We start from the raw sequence: 17,505 nt of genomic DNA, 5'->3' as shown, positions 1-17,505 counted from the left end.
ATACCTAATTATCGCGATATCTAAGGGAACGTGGTCTGATGTTTGTCATTCTGGTGAGTTACTAAGCGGAAAATGGCAGATGGTCTTTTCACTCGGTAGTCTTGTTTTCTAGCTAGTTAGTTAACCAAGGCAAGCAAACAACCGCACCTCAAGCTGCAACGGGCAATTTTTTTGAAACAAGTATTATCAAGGATGTAGCCGAAAAAAATTGGTATTTCCATTCTTAATCGATTGTTACAACAGTGAGAGTATATTTTCCATCTGCATTGTTTTTACGTGTGTGTGTTGTTTCTGCTGTTGTCAACACTGCACCTCTCTCTACCCACATCCTTTCTATGCTAGCAAAACTGCTAACTAGGTTAGCTAAATACTAACTGTTAAGGTAGCAATTGCAGGTGTCGTTGGCAATTAGTCAACATCATTAATACAACATTTATTTTAGGTAGTCTGCTTGCTGGTTAGTTACGTTAAATCATGACCGGGGAAAAGATTCGCACGTTGCGGAAAGACCATAACAACAAGCCCAGTAAGGATGGGGATATAATGGAAACCTATGATGAATCTACAAATGGGACAATATCATCTCCAACCCCCAACGGTACCACCATCACGTACAAATCAAACAAGAATTATAACAAGACGGTGAAACCTTTGGTACTGCAGCAGTTGTCGAATATCAATGCAAACAATATCAATGGCAATCAATCAGTTGTCAGCATCATCGATGACAATAACAAGAACCCAATCCTTCTGACCAATGGCAATGAGGGCTTCAATTTGGAATTCCCTGTTCACGAATGTGTGTTCAAAGGAGATGTGCGTCGCTTGTCCTCACTCATTCGGACCCAGAACATCTCCCAGAAAGATGTACATGGTGAGTGCATGGTAACCCTTACCCATTTATAGACACTAACTACCTTTAGCGCCTATTGATGATAGCTAGTATCTTCTGTCAGGGGTTGTTTTGATAAGGCCCGAACGCTCGTTAAAACGGGTTTCATATCAGCAGGAAATAATTGTCAAAAAACAAAAGGTTAAATTACTACACACTTTTTTTTTATAAGGGTAGTGTTCCCATACAGCCATATTTCCATGTTACAGCGCATGTTTATGGAAGACATTGGCAGCCACTTGGACTTCAGCTGTCTAGCATCCTCTGAACACCTGTGTGTAGGCATAACTGGGGAGGAAGTGTAGTTTGTCAACTTGAGGCACACAGCGTATGGATCTATGCAACACTGCTGTGTGTATTTTTTAAATATATTTTTAAAGATTATCTCTAGCTGATAAAAGATAAAGGGCATATCAGCATATGTTTTAAACTGTTTTGCAAGCAGTGGTTATTGACGTTTCTAAACGTTAAAACACAGAGTCAGAATTGGAGTTAACATGCAGCCAACTGGGAGATAACTGCTGAAAACCCTGCAGATCAGAAGGGTTTTCAAAATCTAGGTAACCCAAACTTAGTACATGTAATTGAGCTAGGAAATCACATAGCTAGGCTATCACTTCTGGATCCATGAAATCTTACCTGACAATCATGTGACCAACATAGTCACTGCTTGCTCACAACAAGTACATTGATTTACACAAACATTGTCCTTGTGCACCAGCTCTGACAAATGATCTCATAACAGTTATCTGTCTATCTTTCCAGGAAACACACCTCTTCACTTAGCTGTGATGATGGGCCACAAAGGTAAGGGCTTTGACTTTTGTAATCAACAATATCTAATATGGAGAATAACAGCTACATAGGCAGGACAGAGACATGCAAACAGCCTTGTTTCCCATTGGGAGCAGACTGACGAGTACATCTTTACTACTTTCCTCTAAACATCACATATCGCCAGAGTTTGACGGGATGTTTTGCCTCATATTCTCATCTCTGGCCTAAACCTAACCCCAGCCAGGGGTTTTGCCATTCACATAACATAATCACCATGTTTTCCAGCTCTCCTTCAGTAAATCCTCCGTATGCCTTTTTTTTCTGGGATAAAATTCCCTTTCTGTTCTGCCGTACTGAGCTTATCCTGGCTGACCTCTGCCGACTGCAGTGTGTTACATAGTCTAGTCGTCTCATAGCAGCATGGCAGCGGCTGGTCCCATGGGTGGGACAGGTCCACAGGATCCCTTAATCCCGTTGATTAGTTTGACTCAAATGCAAAGCAGCATCTCTCTTATGTGAAGGTCATAGACACGGTAAATGAACTGTCAAAATGTAATATACTGGTAACATAATTAACTATGGTAATGAGAATCCACTGTCCAAGTACAAAGGCCATGGAGACGGGTAGTAGGCTTAGCCAAAAAAAAAATAATCTTAAAAGTAGCTTGATGTTTGTTAAATTCTTTCTTTTTTTTTGTGCTACAGAGTGTGCCCTCCTGCTCCTGGCCCATAATGCCCCTGTGAAAGTGAAGAATGCACAGGGCTGGAGTCCCCTGGCAGAGGCCATCAGCTATGGAGACCGACAGATGAGTAAGGATATGGGATATTTTATATCCTTTTTTGTACCCGGGACCGGAAAGCTATTTTATATTACTGCATCATTGAACAGTGATGTTCCATCCCTGTTTTTTCTTTACATATATTTTATTTTATTCTGTATTTAAGTCTACACATTTACAGGTTCTCTCAAGTTCATGGTCCTCCCTCTATTTGTTTGATCCTAATTGGATCCTTCCTGGGCTGTAGACTAACTCTGTTTACTCTCTGATGCTGATGAGAGGTTGGGTTGTAGGTTGCCCTAGCCAGCCAAAGCCATGCAGGGGATTTTCTCTGAGCACTCTATCCACATCCATACGGCCTGGAACACAGCCTGGCCAAGGGCTTAGTGTGACTGCGAGGGCACTGAGCAGCTTTACAGTTGGCTGGCTTCCTCTCTGTCTGTTCACATTTAATGCCCCACCCTAATGCTTTTAACACAGCACTGTAAACTAAAGGCCTCAATATATGTTTTATGTGTATTGATTATTTGAATGTTTGTAAGGAATGCCAGTTAAGTGGAGTGTTTTTTTTTAAAATGGTGGGAGTAGTGTAGAGAAGATTGAATCCAATGCCATGTTTTCCCCATGGGCTTTACTAGCTTTCTGTTTTAATGCCTTGTTAGCAAAAAAAAATCAACCTGCAAAATATAAAATAATAATATAAATAGGCTAGTTCATCAAAAATTCCATGTGAGTAGTTGTTAAGGTTAGGCAAATAATTTTACTCAAATAATACTCAAAGATACTGGTAATGTACACTGAACAAAAATATAAATGCAACAATTCAAATGATTTTACAGCGTTACAGTTCATATAAGGAAATCAGTCAATTGAAATAAATAAATGAGGCCCTAATCTATGGATTTCACATGACTGGGCAGGGGCGCCGCCATGGGTGGGCATAGGCCAACCCACTTGGGAGCCAGGCCCAGCCAATCAGAATGAGTTTTGCCCCACAAGGCCTTCATTACAGACAAATACTCCTCAGTTTGCTCAGCTGTCATCAGCTTCCCGCAGGTGAAGAAGCCGGATGTGGAGGACCCGGGCTGGCGTGGTTACACGTGGTCTGCGGTTGGACATACTACCAAATTCTCTAAAACAACGTTGGAGGCGGCTTATGGTGGAGAAATTAACATTAAATTCTCTGACAACAGCGCATTCCTGCAGTCAGCATGCCAATTGCACACTCCCTCAACTTGAGACATCTGTGGCATTGTGTTGTGTGACAAACTGCACATTTTTAAAGTACCATTTTATTGTCTTCAGCACAATGTGCACCTGTGTAATGATCATGCTATTTAATCAGATTCTTGATATACCTTGGAAAAGGAGAAATGCTCATTAATGGGGATGTCAACTAATTTGTGCACACAATTTGAGAGAAATAAGTTTCTTTGCATATGGACCGTTTCTGGGATCTTGTATTTCAGCTCATGAAATATGGGACCAACACTTTAAATGTTTTATATTTTTGTTCAGTATACAAATCTTTATTTCCCTCCTATTAAATTCCCTGATATATGTTGAGCGGGTTAGCACTATGACCCTGTCACCCTAGCATGCATTAGTATGCAGCTCTAGGCCTGCAGCAGGGATGATTTGGCAGACTGGGGACACAGAGGTCAGGCATGGGAAGGTCAGATCTCAGTGAGGGGTGTGGGGGGCAGGGATCAGAGGAAAGGACAGCATGGCTCTAGCCACACAGTACAGCAAGGACACGCAAAGGCAGCCAAACTGGCCAGTGACTGGGTCAGTACTAGTAGTGGTAAAATGAAAATAATGCCGCATATACTAGGGCAGTGCTTTCCAACTCCAGTCCTCGAGTGCCCCCAACAGTACACATTTTACTGTAGTCCCGGACAATCACACCTGATTCTACTTGTCAACTAATCACCAGGCCCTCCACGAGTTGAATCTGGTGGTTTTTGTCTGGGGCCACAACAAAAATGTGTTATGTTGGGGGTACTGTGCTATGGCTTATTATTGAGAGAAATACAGAGAGGGAGGCCTACGGCGAGAAGAGAAAGGTAATCTCGTATAGATGGAGCCTTGATTCTCCACCCCCCCCCCCTTATTTTTCAATTGCATAAGATCAAATAATGTCATAGTAACGAGGCTTTCATCTCTCTCACACACACGCACTGCGACAGCAGCTCACGCTAGGTGTCTATAACTGCCATGCAACACTGCTCTGCCCCTGCAGCGAGTGCTTGCTTTGTCAGCACTTCCTCACACTCAAAATCCCCACTCTGTTTCTCACTGGTCAAGATTACTGGATAGAAGATCACCCCAATTATAATTCATTGCAAGAGAGCACACACTTAGCAATCTGTCCGAAAACTCACAAGTCCTAAGTGGGGTTATATAACTGAGGTTCAGCCTGTATAAAATTGCATATTAGAACGAGCCGTGTGTAAGGTGACTCATGTCATGCGTAGCCTCCCCTGAAAACTCTACTGCACCAACAAGCCACGGTCCAGATTGCTGGCTGCGTCAGTGTTGAGCCTTCATGTCTTGTAACAGTCACACACGTGTGTTTCATGATGATATGCAGCGACGTGACACGCTTTGGAGAGAAGAGCTGGGGTCACCTTACCACTCACTTACACTGTCGTTGTCAGTAGTATCGTCCTAAACCCCATCGGATTACTGTTACAGTATATCACTTGGTTGAATGATTTATTGCTCATGACTTTCACTGTCATTGAAGTGTGGGTTTGCTAAGTTCACTTTTCACTTTAGTGAAAGTTGCTTTTTGAAAGATCATGTGACCTTGTAATCCCTTCTGCTGTGTGTGTAGAAACATACACATATAGAATGTCTAGGGCTATGGAATATATTGTCTCTTTTTATGTGGTGGTGTGCTTTGTTAAGGCTTTGTTTATCTCCCTCCTCTCCCCTCCTCAGTTACGGCTCTACTGCGGAAGCTGAAGCAGCAGTCCAGAGAGAGTGTGGAGGACAAGAGGCCCAAACTGCTAAGAGCACTGAAAGAGGTGAGGTTCTGACAGCTGACTAGACTAGGGACTACTACAGTATCTGGTTAGAAATAGGATCTTTGCACTCTATATACATATGTCAAATACTTGAGCTGCATTGCACTTGATTTAGTTTGGCCGGTACAGTGGAATAAATGGAATAGTCCCAAAAGTATTTGGACGGATGTGATATGCATTTGAGGCAGGTCTGGTCCACTCCATACAGAGTTTTGGTTTACAATTACTATCTTGCTATACCTTTACCCCTTTTCTCCAACATTAGCATCTGTCCGATGTAACAGCCCCTACCGCTCACCAAAACACGCTCTTTCCCTTATTAAAATGCTCTAACAAGTTTTTCCTTCAGCTATAAAGAAAAAGTATGGGTGGATTTTGTTTTGGTGTTTTGTGGCTTGCATGACAAGATAATTTACTTTATTATTTTTTTTTCATAGCTTGGGGACTTCTACTTGGAGCTTCACTGGGACTTTCAAAGTTGGGGTGAGTCGGCTCTACATCATATTGCAATACGTTAAAATAAGCTACAGCGATGGGCCAACATCTCCTTTCACACGCTCTGTCTCCGTTCATTGTTATTCTTGGTGGAGGACACCTTAGCCAAGTCAATTCATTCTCCAATCTAATTAGCGTTTTGTTCCCATTCTATCCAGGCTGTTAGTGTGATGTGTTAGTTGCTCAGTGGGTTTGGGGCTCTCTGTCTCTTGGCTCAGGGATTCAGCGCCTAGCCACAGCCGTGTTCATTTATATACCCCGTAATGATACCACGTATTATCTCTTCAGTTTCTTAGTTAATCTTATGAATCAAATGCTGTCGATCATTACTTTCTCTTTCTCCCTTCTCATAGTGCCCTTGCTCTCCCGGATTCTGCCATCTGATAACTGCAAGATCTACAAGCAGGGGATCAACATCAGGTAAGGCATCAAATACACGTCTGACACAGACGCCAGCTGTACTCCTCACAAGTTGTGAGGAGTATAGCTGGCGTCTGTAACCACTCACCTTCCAGAGTTAACCCTGTGCACACTTTCTCTCCCCTCTCACCGCTGACAGACTGGACACCACTCTGGTAGACTTCACAGATATGAAGTGTCAGAGAGGAGACCTCAGCTTCATCTTCAATGGAGACGCTCCGCCTGCCAAGTCCTTCTATGTTCTGGACAATGAGCAGAAGGTGTACCAGCGTATTCACCACGAGGTGAGCTGTCTGGTCTGCATTTAACATCACCATCCTCCAAGCCAACCGCTCTTACAGAACTGCTTGTATTGCAAATGCTTGTATTGACTGAAAGATCTGCAGGGGGTCACAGTAAAATCAACATTTGCACGGATTCAATATTGTGCAGAAGTCATGTCACCATCCAGCGTGAAACTATCTGGCTGACTGCCTGTTGTGTCCTTGCAGGAGTCTGAGATGGAGACTGAGGAGGAGGTGGACATCCTGATGAGCAGTGACGTCTATTCTGCCACCCTGTCCACCAAGTCCATCACCTTCTCCCGCAGTCAAATCGGCTGGCTCTTCAGGGAGGACAAGACGGTAAGCACCCCTCCCCGTCTTGGGTCCTGTTCAGAGGGGGGCAAAATGTTTTGAAATGGGGATCTACCTGGAGTTGTCCAATAAGAACACAGATTTGTTTGACCGGTTGCAAAACATTTCCCCACGGTGTGTCCTACTGAATACGACCCTGTGGTCAAACCAGGCCAGTCACTGGAATATAACGCTTGTAATACAATGGATCTCATAATCTGTGTACTGTATGGGGAATAGGGTGTCCTAACTCAGCCAGTGTGTTTTATACATCTGTCTTGTGTCTGTCCCTGAAGGAGAGGGTTGGTAACTTCCTGGCAGACTTTTACTCTGTGAACGGCCTGGTGCTGGAGTCCAGGAAGCGCCGGGAGCACCTGAGTGAGGAGGACATTCTGAGGAACAAGGCCATCGTGGAGAGCCTGAGCAAAGGAGGGAACCTGGTGGAGCAGAACTATGAGGTGAGGGATGGGAGGGACTAGGATGGAGGGAGGCTTTGAGTCTTTGGTCTCTTCTTCAGTGGTGGTTGTGGTGTGGTGCACATTAGATGGATATTAAAGTAAGCCTACATGTGATCCTCTCCCTCGCGGTCTTTCCCTCAGCCTCAGAGAAGGCTGTCCCTCATGGCTCCAGGTCCTAACACTATCTCCTGGGAGGAGTACATCTCTGCAGAGCACGGAAAGTAAGCCCTGCATAATTCCTTTTAAGAAAGGTCACGGATGACACTACTGTCCGGAGGAATTTCAAGCAACTGTGTTCATTATTGAGTTATTGACAAGTCGGTGCATTGAAGATCATTACTAGCAGTGGCTTACTGTTAATCCTCCAAATGTATACGCCAATGATGCTGACTTAGCCAGTGTGTTCATCCCTAGGGCACCTCATCTTGGGAGAGAGCTTGTGTGTAAGGAGAGCAAGAAGAACTTCAAAGCGAACGTAGCCATGAGCCAGGACTTCCCTTTGGGCATTGAGTCGTGAGTAGAATCCTTCCTCTTATTGGCTAATATTCTCTGGTCAGTCTCATCGCTGACTGCAGTGCTATTGGAAACGTCCATGTATTGATCACTGTTGTGCACACAGGTTCTAGTTCAATGTATATTAGGCTGTTGCAGATTCGTGTCTAGCTAATGCTTTTCAAATGCCCCTTTTTTAAAATGTTTTATTACTTATTGGTTTTATTGTTTAAATGGGACCTCATCAAATAATGTACTGTAAGAACATTTTTGATTTAACCCCGACCCTAATGATTTAAAGTTTCCCCTTATTCTTCGGTCTTCCAGGTTACTGAACGTGTTGGAGGTCATAGCCCCATTTAAGCACTTCAACAAACTCAGAGAATTTGTTCAATTGAAGCTTCCTCCTGGGTTCCCAGTCAAACTTGGTATGCATCTACTGTACATTGTGTGGCCACATGGACGATTTTATTTGAAAGTTAAAAAATAAAGTGAAATAATGAAGAAATTGACATATTAAACACTCTAAATATCCTCTCCTATTTCTGTGTGCCAGACATCCCTGTGTTCCCCACTATCACAGCTACGGTCACCTTCCAGGAGTTCCGCTATGATGACTTTGAGGAGTCCATCTTCTCCATCCCAGCGGACTACAAGGAGGATCCCAGTCGCTTCCCTGACCTCTGACCTGGTTGTCGCAACCAGAGGTTTCCCCGGCCATTCGGAAACTGACAGAGAAACAAACTCTACCTACCTACACTATTAAAAGGAAAAGAACCAACTAACGACAGTTGAGATTAAATAGGAGGATGCCAATGTATAATTTGATATCTGTCTGTGTGTTCTGATGAAAAAGGGGAATTATCTCTTGGCTCTGAGTTTTTTTAATTTAAATTTTGTAGATATTTCCTTATAGCAAACAAGAATCAACCATTTTCAGCTGTGTAGCAACAACAGCACGAGGTCAAACTCCAGAAGAGAAGAATTGAGGGGATGAGGAGTTTGAAAAAATATTTGATGTCATCTCCGTAACAGCTTATTGTTCACCGACTACGTGATCACTGCTTTGTACTGCAAACCAGCTCCTGTGAAACGTCATGGAGTTGGCTTCATCTGTGACATCTTAACCGTGCACTTCTCCAGGTTTAGCAATCACTGCGCCCAGTTTATCTAGCGTCTGCCCTTTGGGGACTGCCCCTTTCTCAAAAATGTTTAAGTACCCTTGGACATTCATTGCCTGTAAATGACTACGGTATAAATGAAGTGTCAGAAATATGAAGATGTCATAACTGAACTGAGAAAATGATGTACCAAACGTACTGTATGTATGTCAAAGGAGCAACACTGTGTAGCAATACATTTCCAGTACATAAGAATGTTTTTTTAAACCAGCTGGGAGGAAAGTATGGTGTAAAACTGCATTCTTTCAAAGATATCAACACCCAAGCCTTTTCTCTCTAGTGCAGGTTAGCTCATCTATCTTACCTCCCGGCTATCACTGTCTGTTTCAAGTGACTGTGAATTTAATCTGTTTTGTGTGTGTGAGAGAGGACTTTAAAGGGTTTTGTGTTGTGTGTGTGTGAGATTGTGTGAGTGAACCCAGATGGGGTATCAGGAAAGCTGTTCTAGTTTGATACTGCACTGACATTAAGTATATTTAATCGCATGCTACGTTGACCCAATTGGATTCCTTGTATACTCTTGAGTGTATATTTCCTACACTTGTTATACCTGCTACCATCTCCCTATCCTTTCTGATTATTCAGGAAGACTAACTTCTACCATATAAATATTGTAATCACACTAAAAACCCTTTGGTCAAATGTACTTAGGTGGTTTAAGCATTAACTGCAACTTTCATTGAGTGTATATCTGTCTGTATTACTTTATTTTCCTGTACAATTTCATTACATTTCAATGAGCTTACTGTTGGACTGTATAAGCTCATTAAAATGTAAGATCTGTATGGTCTTTGAAATCAGATGTGTATCTGGCTTCGGGCCTACTGGTATTTCTAAATGTACTGCAGCTTTCCAACTTCCCATCCCTTTAAATAAAGCACCAGCACCATCATGTCTCAGCACTGTCTTGTTTCTTTGTATTTTATTCAGTGGTATTTTAATTGTAGTCTCCAGCAGACTGTAGCTAGGGGTCTCTGAATCAATGGAGTCAAGCCTCCAAGACATTGGCCATAATCCAATGGGAGTGTAATTTGGATTAAATCCGATCAGCGTTAACCCACGGTAGCCGACCGCTTTTGTCGGCGGTGTAACTACGTTGTGGTCATTGTCACAAAACCACACCCACCCTTATACCCTACCCATGTTACAAGTTAATGAGAAAGTGTAGGCTATATACCGTGAACGCAGCCTCTAACACAACACCATTGCCTTTAAAATTAAATCACACTGAACGTCCACGATACAGATTGAATAGAGCCCCTGGCCTAATGCTCTATTGATCAACCATACTATTCAGGCTTCAGATAGCTCAGCATTTGATATGGGGTCACACAAGGGCCCATGTTAAAACTTTGCCCTAAACCTAAAATGAGCACCTGAAGTTTAAAACAAAATAAATCAAATCTTTCCCCAGGTTTTTATTGTATATAAAAAAAATCGCTGATAAAACAATACAAACTTCTAAGAATTACAACGAGCATCAGATCTACTGGGTATTGTGAATAGGTGAGAGATTATTTTGGCGCCACAAGACCCAGTATAAGTATACATCTTCCGTATAATAATGGATGGGATATAAACACAATATACCACGTATAAGAGTGACAGAAAATAGATGGTGAATTTATTGAGGCGACTTCCGTACAGAAGCTCAATAATAAAAAGCTAAGTCCACAGCACTGTTCTATGTAGCAGCCATGTTGTCTGATGAAAATGGACATACGGTGAACTTGTCAAGCAGTGTAACTGGCTGCTTCCGCTCCTACCAATGTGTAGAAACTAGATTTAAACAACAAAAAAATACACAAAAGCCATTATCATCATCATCATCATGTAAGCTCTACTTGAAAAAAGAAAATCAAGTCGCACACTTTGCCAAATAGAATCCACTTTCAAATTACAGCCATAAAAGTTTCAACCAACCCCACCCTTTTCACATTTTCACCATCAAAATAGGACCAAATAATTATAATACATACAGAAAATGATGACAAAACAGAAAAATCTTCAGGTTAATCTTTCGGTTCGTCTTCTACTTGATCGATTTTGTCTCGTCAATCCAAAAGGAAAACTAACAATTGAACTGAGATAAAGAAGGATCGAGTTGAGTTGAAGAAGCCCGAATACAGTAAGCTCGGTGGGGCATGGAGGTTTTGGTACAATGGAGGGTTGGGTACATAGAGGTCTATACATCGGTCTCTATTATTGGGTGACTCAATCACTGACATCCATGTCGTCCTCTTCACGGTGGTCGTCTCCGTTGACTTTGGAAAGCCCAGTGCCATTGCCTTCCACCGAGTGAGGAGACTGGGCTCCGGAGTCCTGGTCAGAATCTTTCTTGTCCAGCCTCTCCCTCTCCTTCTCACTGTCGTAGCCCTGCTCTTCCTCATCATAGTCTCTGGTGACCTGCAAAGACGTCTAAGGAAATTTGAAATGACTAAGTTTAATATATCGGACACTCATTTCATATGACTTGTTATTCTTTCATACACGGCAAGTAAAACGCTGGATCTCGAACAGAGGTCAGAATACAGAAGAAAGAAAATGAACACGGACATCCTACACATCTTACATGAGGTATATAACACAAGACAAATCATTCAGTCATTGGTGCTGACCTTTACATCTCCTTTCTCCCCGTCAGTTTTCTCCCTTTCCTTTTCTTTGTCTTTACTCCTTTCTTTCTTTTCCTTCCTTTCATCCCGACTGCGGTCTTTATCGCTCCTGCGCTCACGGTCCTTCTCTCTTTCCTTGTCCCTCTTCTTCTCCTTCTTATGTCTGTAGGGAGAGGAAAGTTAAAAGCTTATGAAACAAAGTCTCCAAATCCAAAGAGAAGTGTAGTAGTTGACTGTCTAAAATGGCTTATTTCCAGGTTACCTTAAAGAAACCTTTACATTTGAATCTAAATAAATTATTTGAGTGAGTGTTCTCAGGGCATTTACAGTTACACTTTGTAAACAAAATGTCTCGCCATTTTCAGTCTCAAAATAGCAATGAAATACCACTGGCAGCATATTGAAAATGTGTTCACTAAGGAAATTCTCTTGTTCTATGAGAATCGAGATCCCCAAAACACCAACCTTCTAGGAGAGGGAGTCCTGGAGACTTTCCTCTTGGGGGATTTCTTAGGAGATCGGCTGGCACTGCGAGTCCTTCTCCGCTTTCTATACCAAACAGCATGAAAAAAAAAAAAGTTTTAAATATCTGACCAATCAACAACATGTTGAGACAGAATGGTGAAACAGAGCCACAAGTCAGACATGCGGCTCTGACCAATGAAAGCTGCACTAACCGATCGATACTGCGAGACCTCCTGGCAGTACTGTAGCTTTTCGGAGGTGTTTTGGAGCGCTTTTTATCCCGCTCCTCCTTCTTCCTATCCCTGTGGATCGGAGACAAGTTAATTACATCTGATCAACATTTCTTATTGTATATTGGGATTAGAGTTGTGATAACGAGGTAGAGAGTAATCACAGGGCGGTCTCAGAAGTTCAGATCGTGCAGCTTGAGGATTAAGAATGGGTCAAGTCTGTGCTCTGTGGCTCACCTGGACTTGCTTGGTGATGGTCTGCTCCGGTCTTTGGAGTGGGACCTCCCACTCCTCCTTCGGGGGCTCTTGGAGCGCCTCCTGTTCCTGGAGTGCGAGCGTCGCCTTGACCTGCTCTTTGAACGCCTGCAGATCACACAAACACAACATTAGTCTCTACCCTTAATATGAAAACAAAACAAAAAAACGTACTACCTTTACTTTTAACACAATCCAAATTATTTGTCAGGGGAATAGAGTTTGTGTTCACCTGTGTCTGGAGCGAGAACGGGACCTTCTGCGTCTAGACCTGGACCTGGAACGCGAGTGCTTCCTCTTGCTCTCCTTGTCTGCACAAACAAAACATGAAATTACTTTGGTAGAGCAAATAATAGCTTATAGCTAGGGCTACCAGTAATTTATCAGATATAATATATCCTTTGGAGATGCAATGCTTGGGCTACTCACTCCCAGGCTCGATGGCAGCAGAGATGAGTGACTGAGCCTCTCTGACCCTCTTCATGGCCTCTTCTATCTCTTTGTTGGAGGAGTCTGCCTTCAGGCCCGGATTCATGTTGATGTTCATGTTCATCCCTACACCCATGTGGTTCATTCTGAAGAAGAGGACATTATTTAGTGGTGATTATAAACCGGGTAGTTTGGGTACCGAGATGCTGATAGGCTGAAACAGCATTCCAGCCGTGTGTATATCAGACCATATACTAAGGGTATGACACAAAACTACTTGTTTACTGTCATACGTATGTTGGCAAACGGTTTACAAAGCAATAAGGCACCTCGGGTTTGTGGTATGAGGAGGGGTGGTATATAGCCAATATACATCTGCTAAGCGCTGTATCTAGGCCCTCCGTGCACAAGAACAGCCCTTAGGCGTGGTATATTGGCTATATAACACACCTCCTCAGGCCTTATTGCTTAATTAGAACACACTGGAGGGTCATCCAACAAATGAAAAGCTCATAGGTGTTTGATGTCTTGTAATGGACATTTTCTAGAGGCATGATGACTTACTTTGGATCCACCTGCGACATAAACTTCAGAAGCTGGTCAGTGGGAAATGACTGTTGGGGAAGAAGAGTGAAGAAAAGTGTGAAATATATAATATACAAGTTAGATATCTGATATCCTTTAAACATTTCCCTTCAACACCAGCAGTTGTGTGCGCACACAAAAATATCACCAGATTTCAAGCCAACACTCACCTGGGGGTTCATATTCATATTGGGGTTTGGAAACCCGAACGCTGCCATCGCTTCCAAGGAGGGACCGCCGAAAGGATTGCCACCCATCTACAAAAAAACAACAGCACACCATTAACCCTTTCATTGTCTATATATACACGAGCGGACAATTATCAAGTCATTAAGGCAGATGTTTAATTTGAATAACTTAAGGACCACAGAATTAAACAGAACAATTAAACATTGTATCTCTGTGCTGAGGACCCACCTGTGGATAGGACATGGGGTTTGGTGTTGGGAGAAGTCCTACCTGTGGATTAGACATGGGGTTTGGTGTTGGAAGGAGGCCTCCTCCGGGCAGAATCCCTGCAACAGCATTTGCTGGCGCCAGCAGTGACAAAGCTTTAGCCTCCTCCGGGATAACACCTACAGAAAAACCAAACAGGCATTAGGGGAAGAAGAGAACATCAACGTCTAGACTCTACAGAAAAGGAGAGACATTTTGAAAGAAAAAAAAAAAAAAAAAAAAGATGACTTGCTCAAGTATTCTTCAAAAACATTTGTAAAGGTTTCAATACTGTTACCTTTGATAGCTGCTAGATTTGAGAAGGTTTGTTCCCTTTATTATTTTAACCAGTGTAGATTGAAAAATAACTACGATTGGGAAAATAGTATATCACAATACACACTACTCCAGTGAACACTGCCAAGATTGTATCACCTGAACGTGTTTTTTAAGTCATGAACCAAACGTTAGCTAGCACAGCGGCTTCTCCAGTGGGGTGTGCTCTCAATTTTCATTTAGATTGAACAAGCGACTCACGTTGACGGCTTCACTACTAAGGAGCACATAGAGAAAAATCGAGATACACAAAACAAAAAGAATTTCAGAGAGTTGGAGGTCAACAGTGATTACTGACATTTCTACTACTTACCAGCAATACAGTTATAAGTAGGGAAAAAACCCCAGCTAGCATTCACATTTTGGGTAGGTGATATCTACGCTCCCAAGAACCTTACCTGTCACTGCATATGCAACAAATGAACCAATGCCTTTTATTTAAGTGTAAAATCAACTTGGCAACATTAGATTAGCTTGTTTGCCTAACATAGTGATAAGAAAAATAAAAAAAACTATGGTTTCAGATCTCAATGTTGCCATTGCTACCTAAAAAAAGAAAACACACAATATCTTAATCAAGATACAATAGCAAAAAATAACATGTTTTTTTTACAGAAGACACACAAACACACTCACAAACAACATTTAAAAAGGGCACACGGGGGAGAGAATTTAGCTGCAGGAGACAAAACGGTTGGGTGGTATTTTCAGCAGGGCCTGGTATACAGGACTGGCTGAGCCAGGAAAAAGAACTGTAAAACACAACAACAAAAAAGAAAGACCACTGTTAAAGAGAGAGCACTGAACCAGTTGCCATTGCCATGTGGGGTGGATATCTAAGACAATTAACAACTAGATACAGTCAGGAACCTTAAAGTACAACATAGAAAACACAGAGATTTGCTATTTTAATCCGCCAATTTCAGGGACAGAGTGGTGAGTGAGTGCATGTAATTTCTTGCTAAATTTAAATTGGATACTATTGGTCACCCAATTCCCCAAACCAGGAAGTGCCTTAACGCTAAAGGTGAAAAAATATATGAAATGCAGGTATACCAATAGCTGTGTTATTGAGAAGTGTATAGTTTACTGTTCTGTTACTCTGCTATGGTTTACTTCTTACCACTTGGATCCAATGAGAAAACCAGATTGGACATTATACAGGTCAGATTATTAACACACCTGTTTTGATAAATATGTACTTGTGAGCAGCCAAGAAATGTTTGTGTAATACATGTGATATGCATTATAGTATTAACAGTAATATATATGCTACTGCATTCAATTTAAACTATAAAATACCCTAAAGAAGAGAAAATGAGAGAGAAAGAGAGAAGAAAGGACACAGGAAAAAAGAGAAAGAGAAGGGTCTGGGGGGGCTGCTTGAACGCTTGCTGGCCTTTTGTAAATGCCTACAATCCCCTGTTGGCAGGCAGAGGACCACTTTCAGCCATCAAGGAGGGGGCTCTGCTTTTGCCTTCTCCACTACAACAAATCACACACACAAATAACAGAGAGAAGTTTAATAGAGGATAGTCCAATATGGGGGAGAAAATAAAAAGCATGGTTAAGTTTTTATACACATGTAAGTTCATCTCTGCTTTCTTTTGAGGAGGTGCGTCTGTCTGCCCATGGGTCTGGGCTTGTTCAGCCCTCTCAGTCGGAGCAAGTCCCAGTCCCTAAAGCAGACCTTGGTATACTGTGCTTACTGGTGGAGGAGGACAAAGAATTGGCTCTGGAGACTACTACAGACTACTCAAGGTCATCTGTGTTGTTTAGTGTCTACCAAGTCCAATGCATCATGGAAGACGTTATGACCTTACAGTGTGGCAGAAACTGTATATAAGACATACGTGTATGGTTATAGGTATGGTCTTTAGTTCCACAGTATACCAAGGGTCTGGGTTGTGAGAGCTGGTATAGACACCTCTCTCCTTGCAATTAGCAGAGGGGTCGTACAAGATAGGACAGAAAGAGTGGCATGACATCATTGATCACAGAATCAGATAGGCTTGTCAGATCAAAAATGGTTACTATTCAATTCAATGGGGTTTATTGGCATGGGAAACATATGTTTACATTGCCAAAGCAAGTGAAATTGATATAATCTGAAATAGTTAGGATACACGCTTAACAGTGGCTCAAGCCACAGGCTCATATTACTCCATCCTGAAATCAATGGGGGCGTCAGGCGTCACTCTCCCATCACTACATCATACAATCAAGGATCATTCATACAGAAAGGGAAGAACAAATCACCAACCTTCGGCAAAAGGGACGACGATCAGCGCCCTGTCCACGAAGACTGTGTTGGTCAGATGTTGAGACACCCCCACGGACTCGGACTCTTTGAACTTCACAAAACACACACGCGACGTCACTGGCAGAGGCGACTCACTGCAATAAAAACCGTTTTTGTAGTTAACTAACATTAGTTAGTCCGCTAGCGACACCATAATAGATTGTATATAGCAAAACATCCCCTAAGTAGCTAGGCAAACTATCGTTACCCAACTATAGTAGTTAATGATTCGCCTTCTTAGGTTTCGGGGACGGCCCGAGATGGGGCCTCCTGATGCTAACGTTAGCATCCTTAATAATAATACTACATTGAAATCAATTAAATCACAAAGTGGTAAGAAGTGATTAACTAAACAAACAATAACTGTATATAGTTAGCAACAACCGTTCAACAAATATGAGCTACTTACTCTGGTGGAAACAATTTGAGTTCTTCAATGGTTCCAAGAAACCCGAACAGCATTCGCATCTGCTCGGATGTTGTGCTTGGCGACACGTTCGTCACCTGCACTACGTTCGTGGTACAATTCATGTTTTCACAAAATAGTAAAAACAAATATATATATATAAACAATTACCTCTCTATTTCAGAAGTATTACTGTACAAATATAGCCAATTAGTTGCTATCCTCGTCGAAGGCGTTTTATAAACTCAAATAAAGATCTCGATTCGTTTCGCCGCCATGTTGTTTAGCTTGAATACACAAAACAGCG

At 42.2% G+C, this 17,505-nt stretch overlaps 2 protein-coding genes across 3 annotated transcripts; one reads left to right on the top strand and one right to left on the bottom strand.

The window, feature by feature from the left end:
- Positions 1-72: 72 nt before the first annotated feature.
- Positions 73-10,039, top strand: LOC112226821 (ankyrin repeat domain-containing protein 13C). Its single transcript, XM_024391413.2, has 13 exons — positions 73-874; positions 1,658-1,699; positions 2,375-2,479; positions 5,395-5,480; positions 5,918-5,963; positions 6,329-6,395; positions 6,535-6,679; positions 6,887-7,018; positions 7,306-7,467; positions 7,609-7,688; positions 7,882-7,980; positions 8,287-8,387; positions 8,516-10,039. Exons 1-13 carry the CDS (start codon positions 475-477, stop codon positions 8,644-8,646), a joined length of 1,596 nt encoding a protein of 531 aa, XP_024247181.1. The 5' UTR covers positions 73-474; the 3' UTR covers positions 8,647-10,039.
- Positions 10,040-10,543: 504 nt separating this feature from the next.
- Positions 10,544-17,505, bottom strand: LOC112226822 (serine/arginine-rich splicing factor 11). Of its 2 annotated transcripts, none has more exons than XM_024391414.2 (12): positions 17,202-17,505; positions 16,754-16,887; positions 14,137-14,294; positions 13,890-13,976; positions 13,699-13,748; positions 13,135-13,280; positions 12,938-13,016; positions 12,688-12,813; positions 12,433-12,522; positions 12,221-12,304; positions 11,759-11,918; positions 10,544-11,558 (listed from the first exon to the last, which is right to left on the bottom strand). In XM_024391414.2, exons 1-12 carry the CDS (start codon positions 17,321-17,323, stop codon positions 11,355-11,357), a joined length of 1,440 nt encoding a protein of 479 aa, XP_024247182.1. In that variant the 5' UTR covers positions 17,324-17,505; the 3' UTR covers positions 10,544-11,354. The 2 variants fall into 2 exon arrangements, with proteins under 2 accessions (XP_024247182.1, XP_024247183.1); XM_024391415.2 differs by having other exon boundaries at positions 14,179-14,294.

The sequence above is a fragment of the Oncorhynchus tshawytscha genome, linkage group LG28 (assembly GCF_018296145.1).
Source record: "Oncorhynchus tshawytscha isolate Ot180627B linkage group LG28, Otsh_v2.0, whole genome shotgun sequence".
NCBI lineage: Eukaryota > Metazoa > Chordata > Actinopteri > Salmoniformes > Salmonidae > Oncorhynchus > Oncorhynchus tshawytscha.
This window is presented reverse-complemented; position numbering and strand designations above follow the sequence as displayed.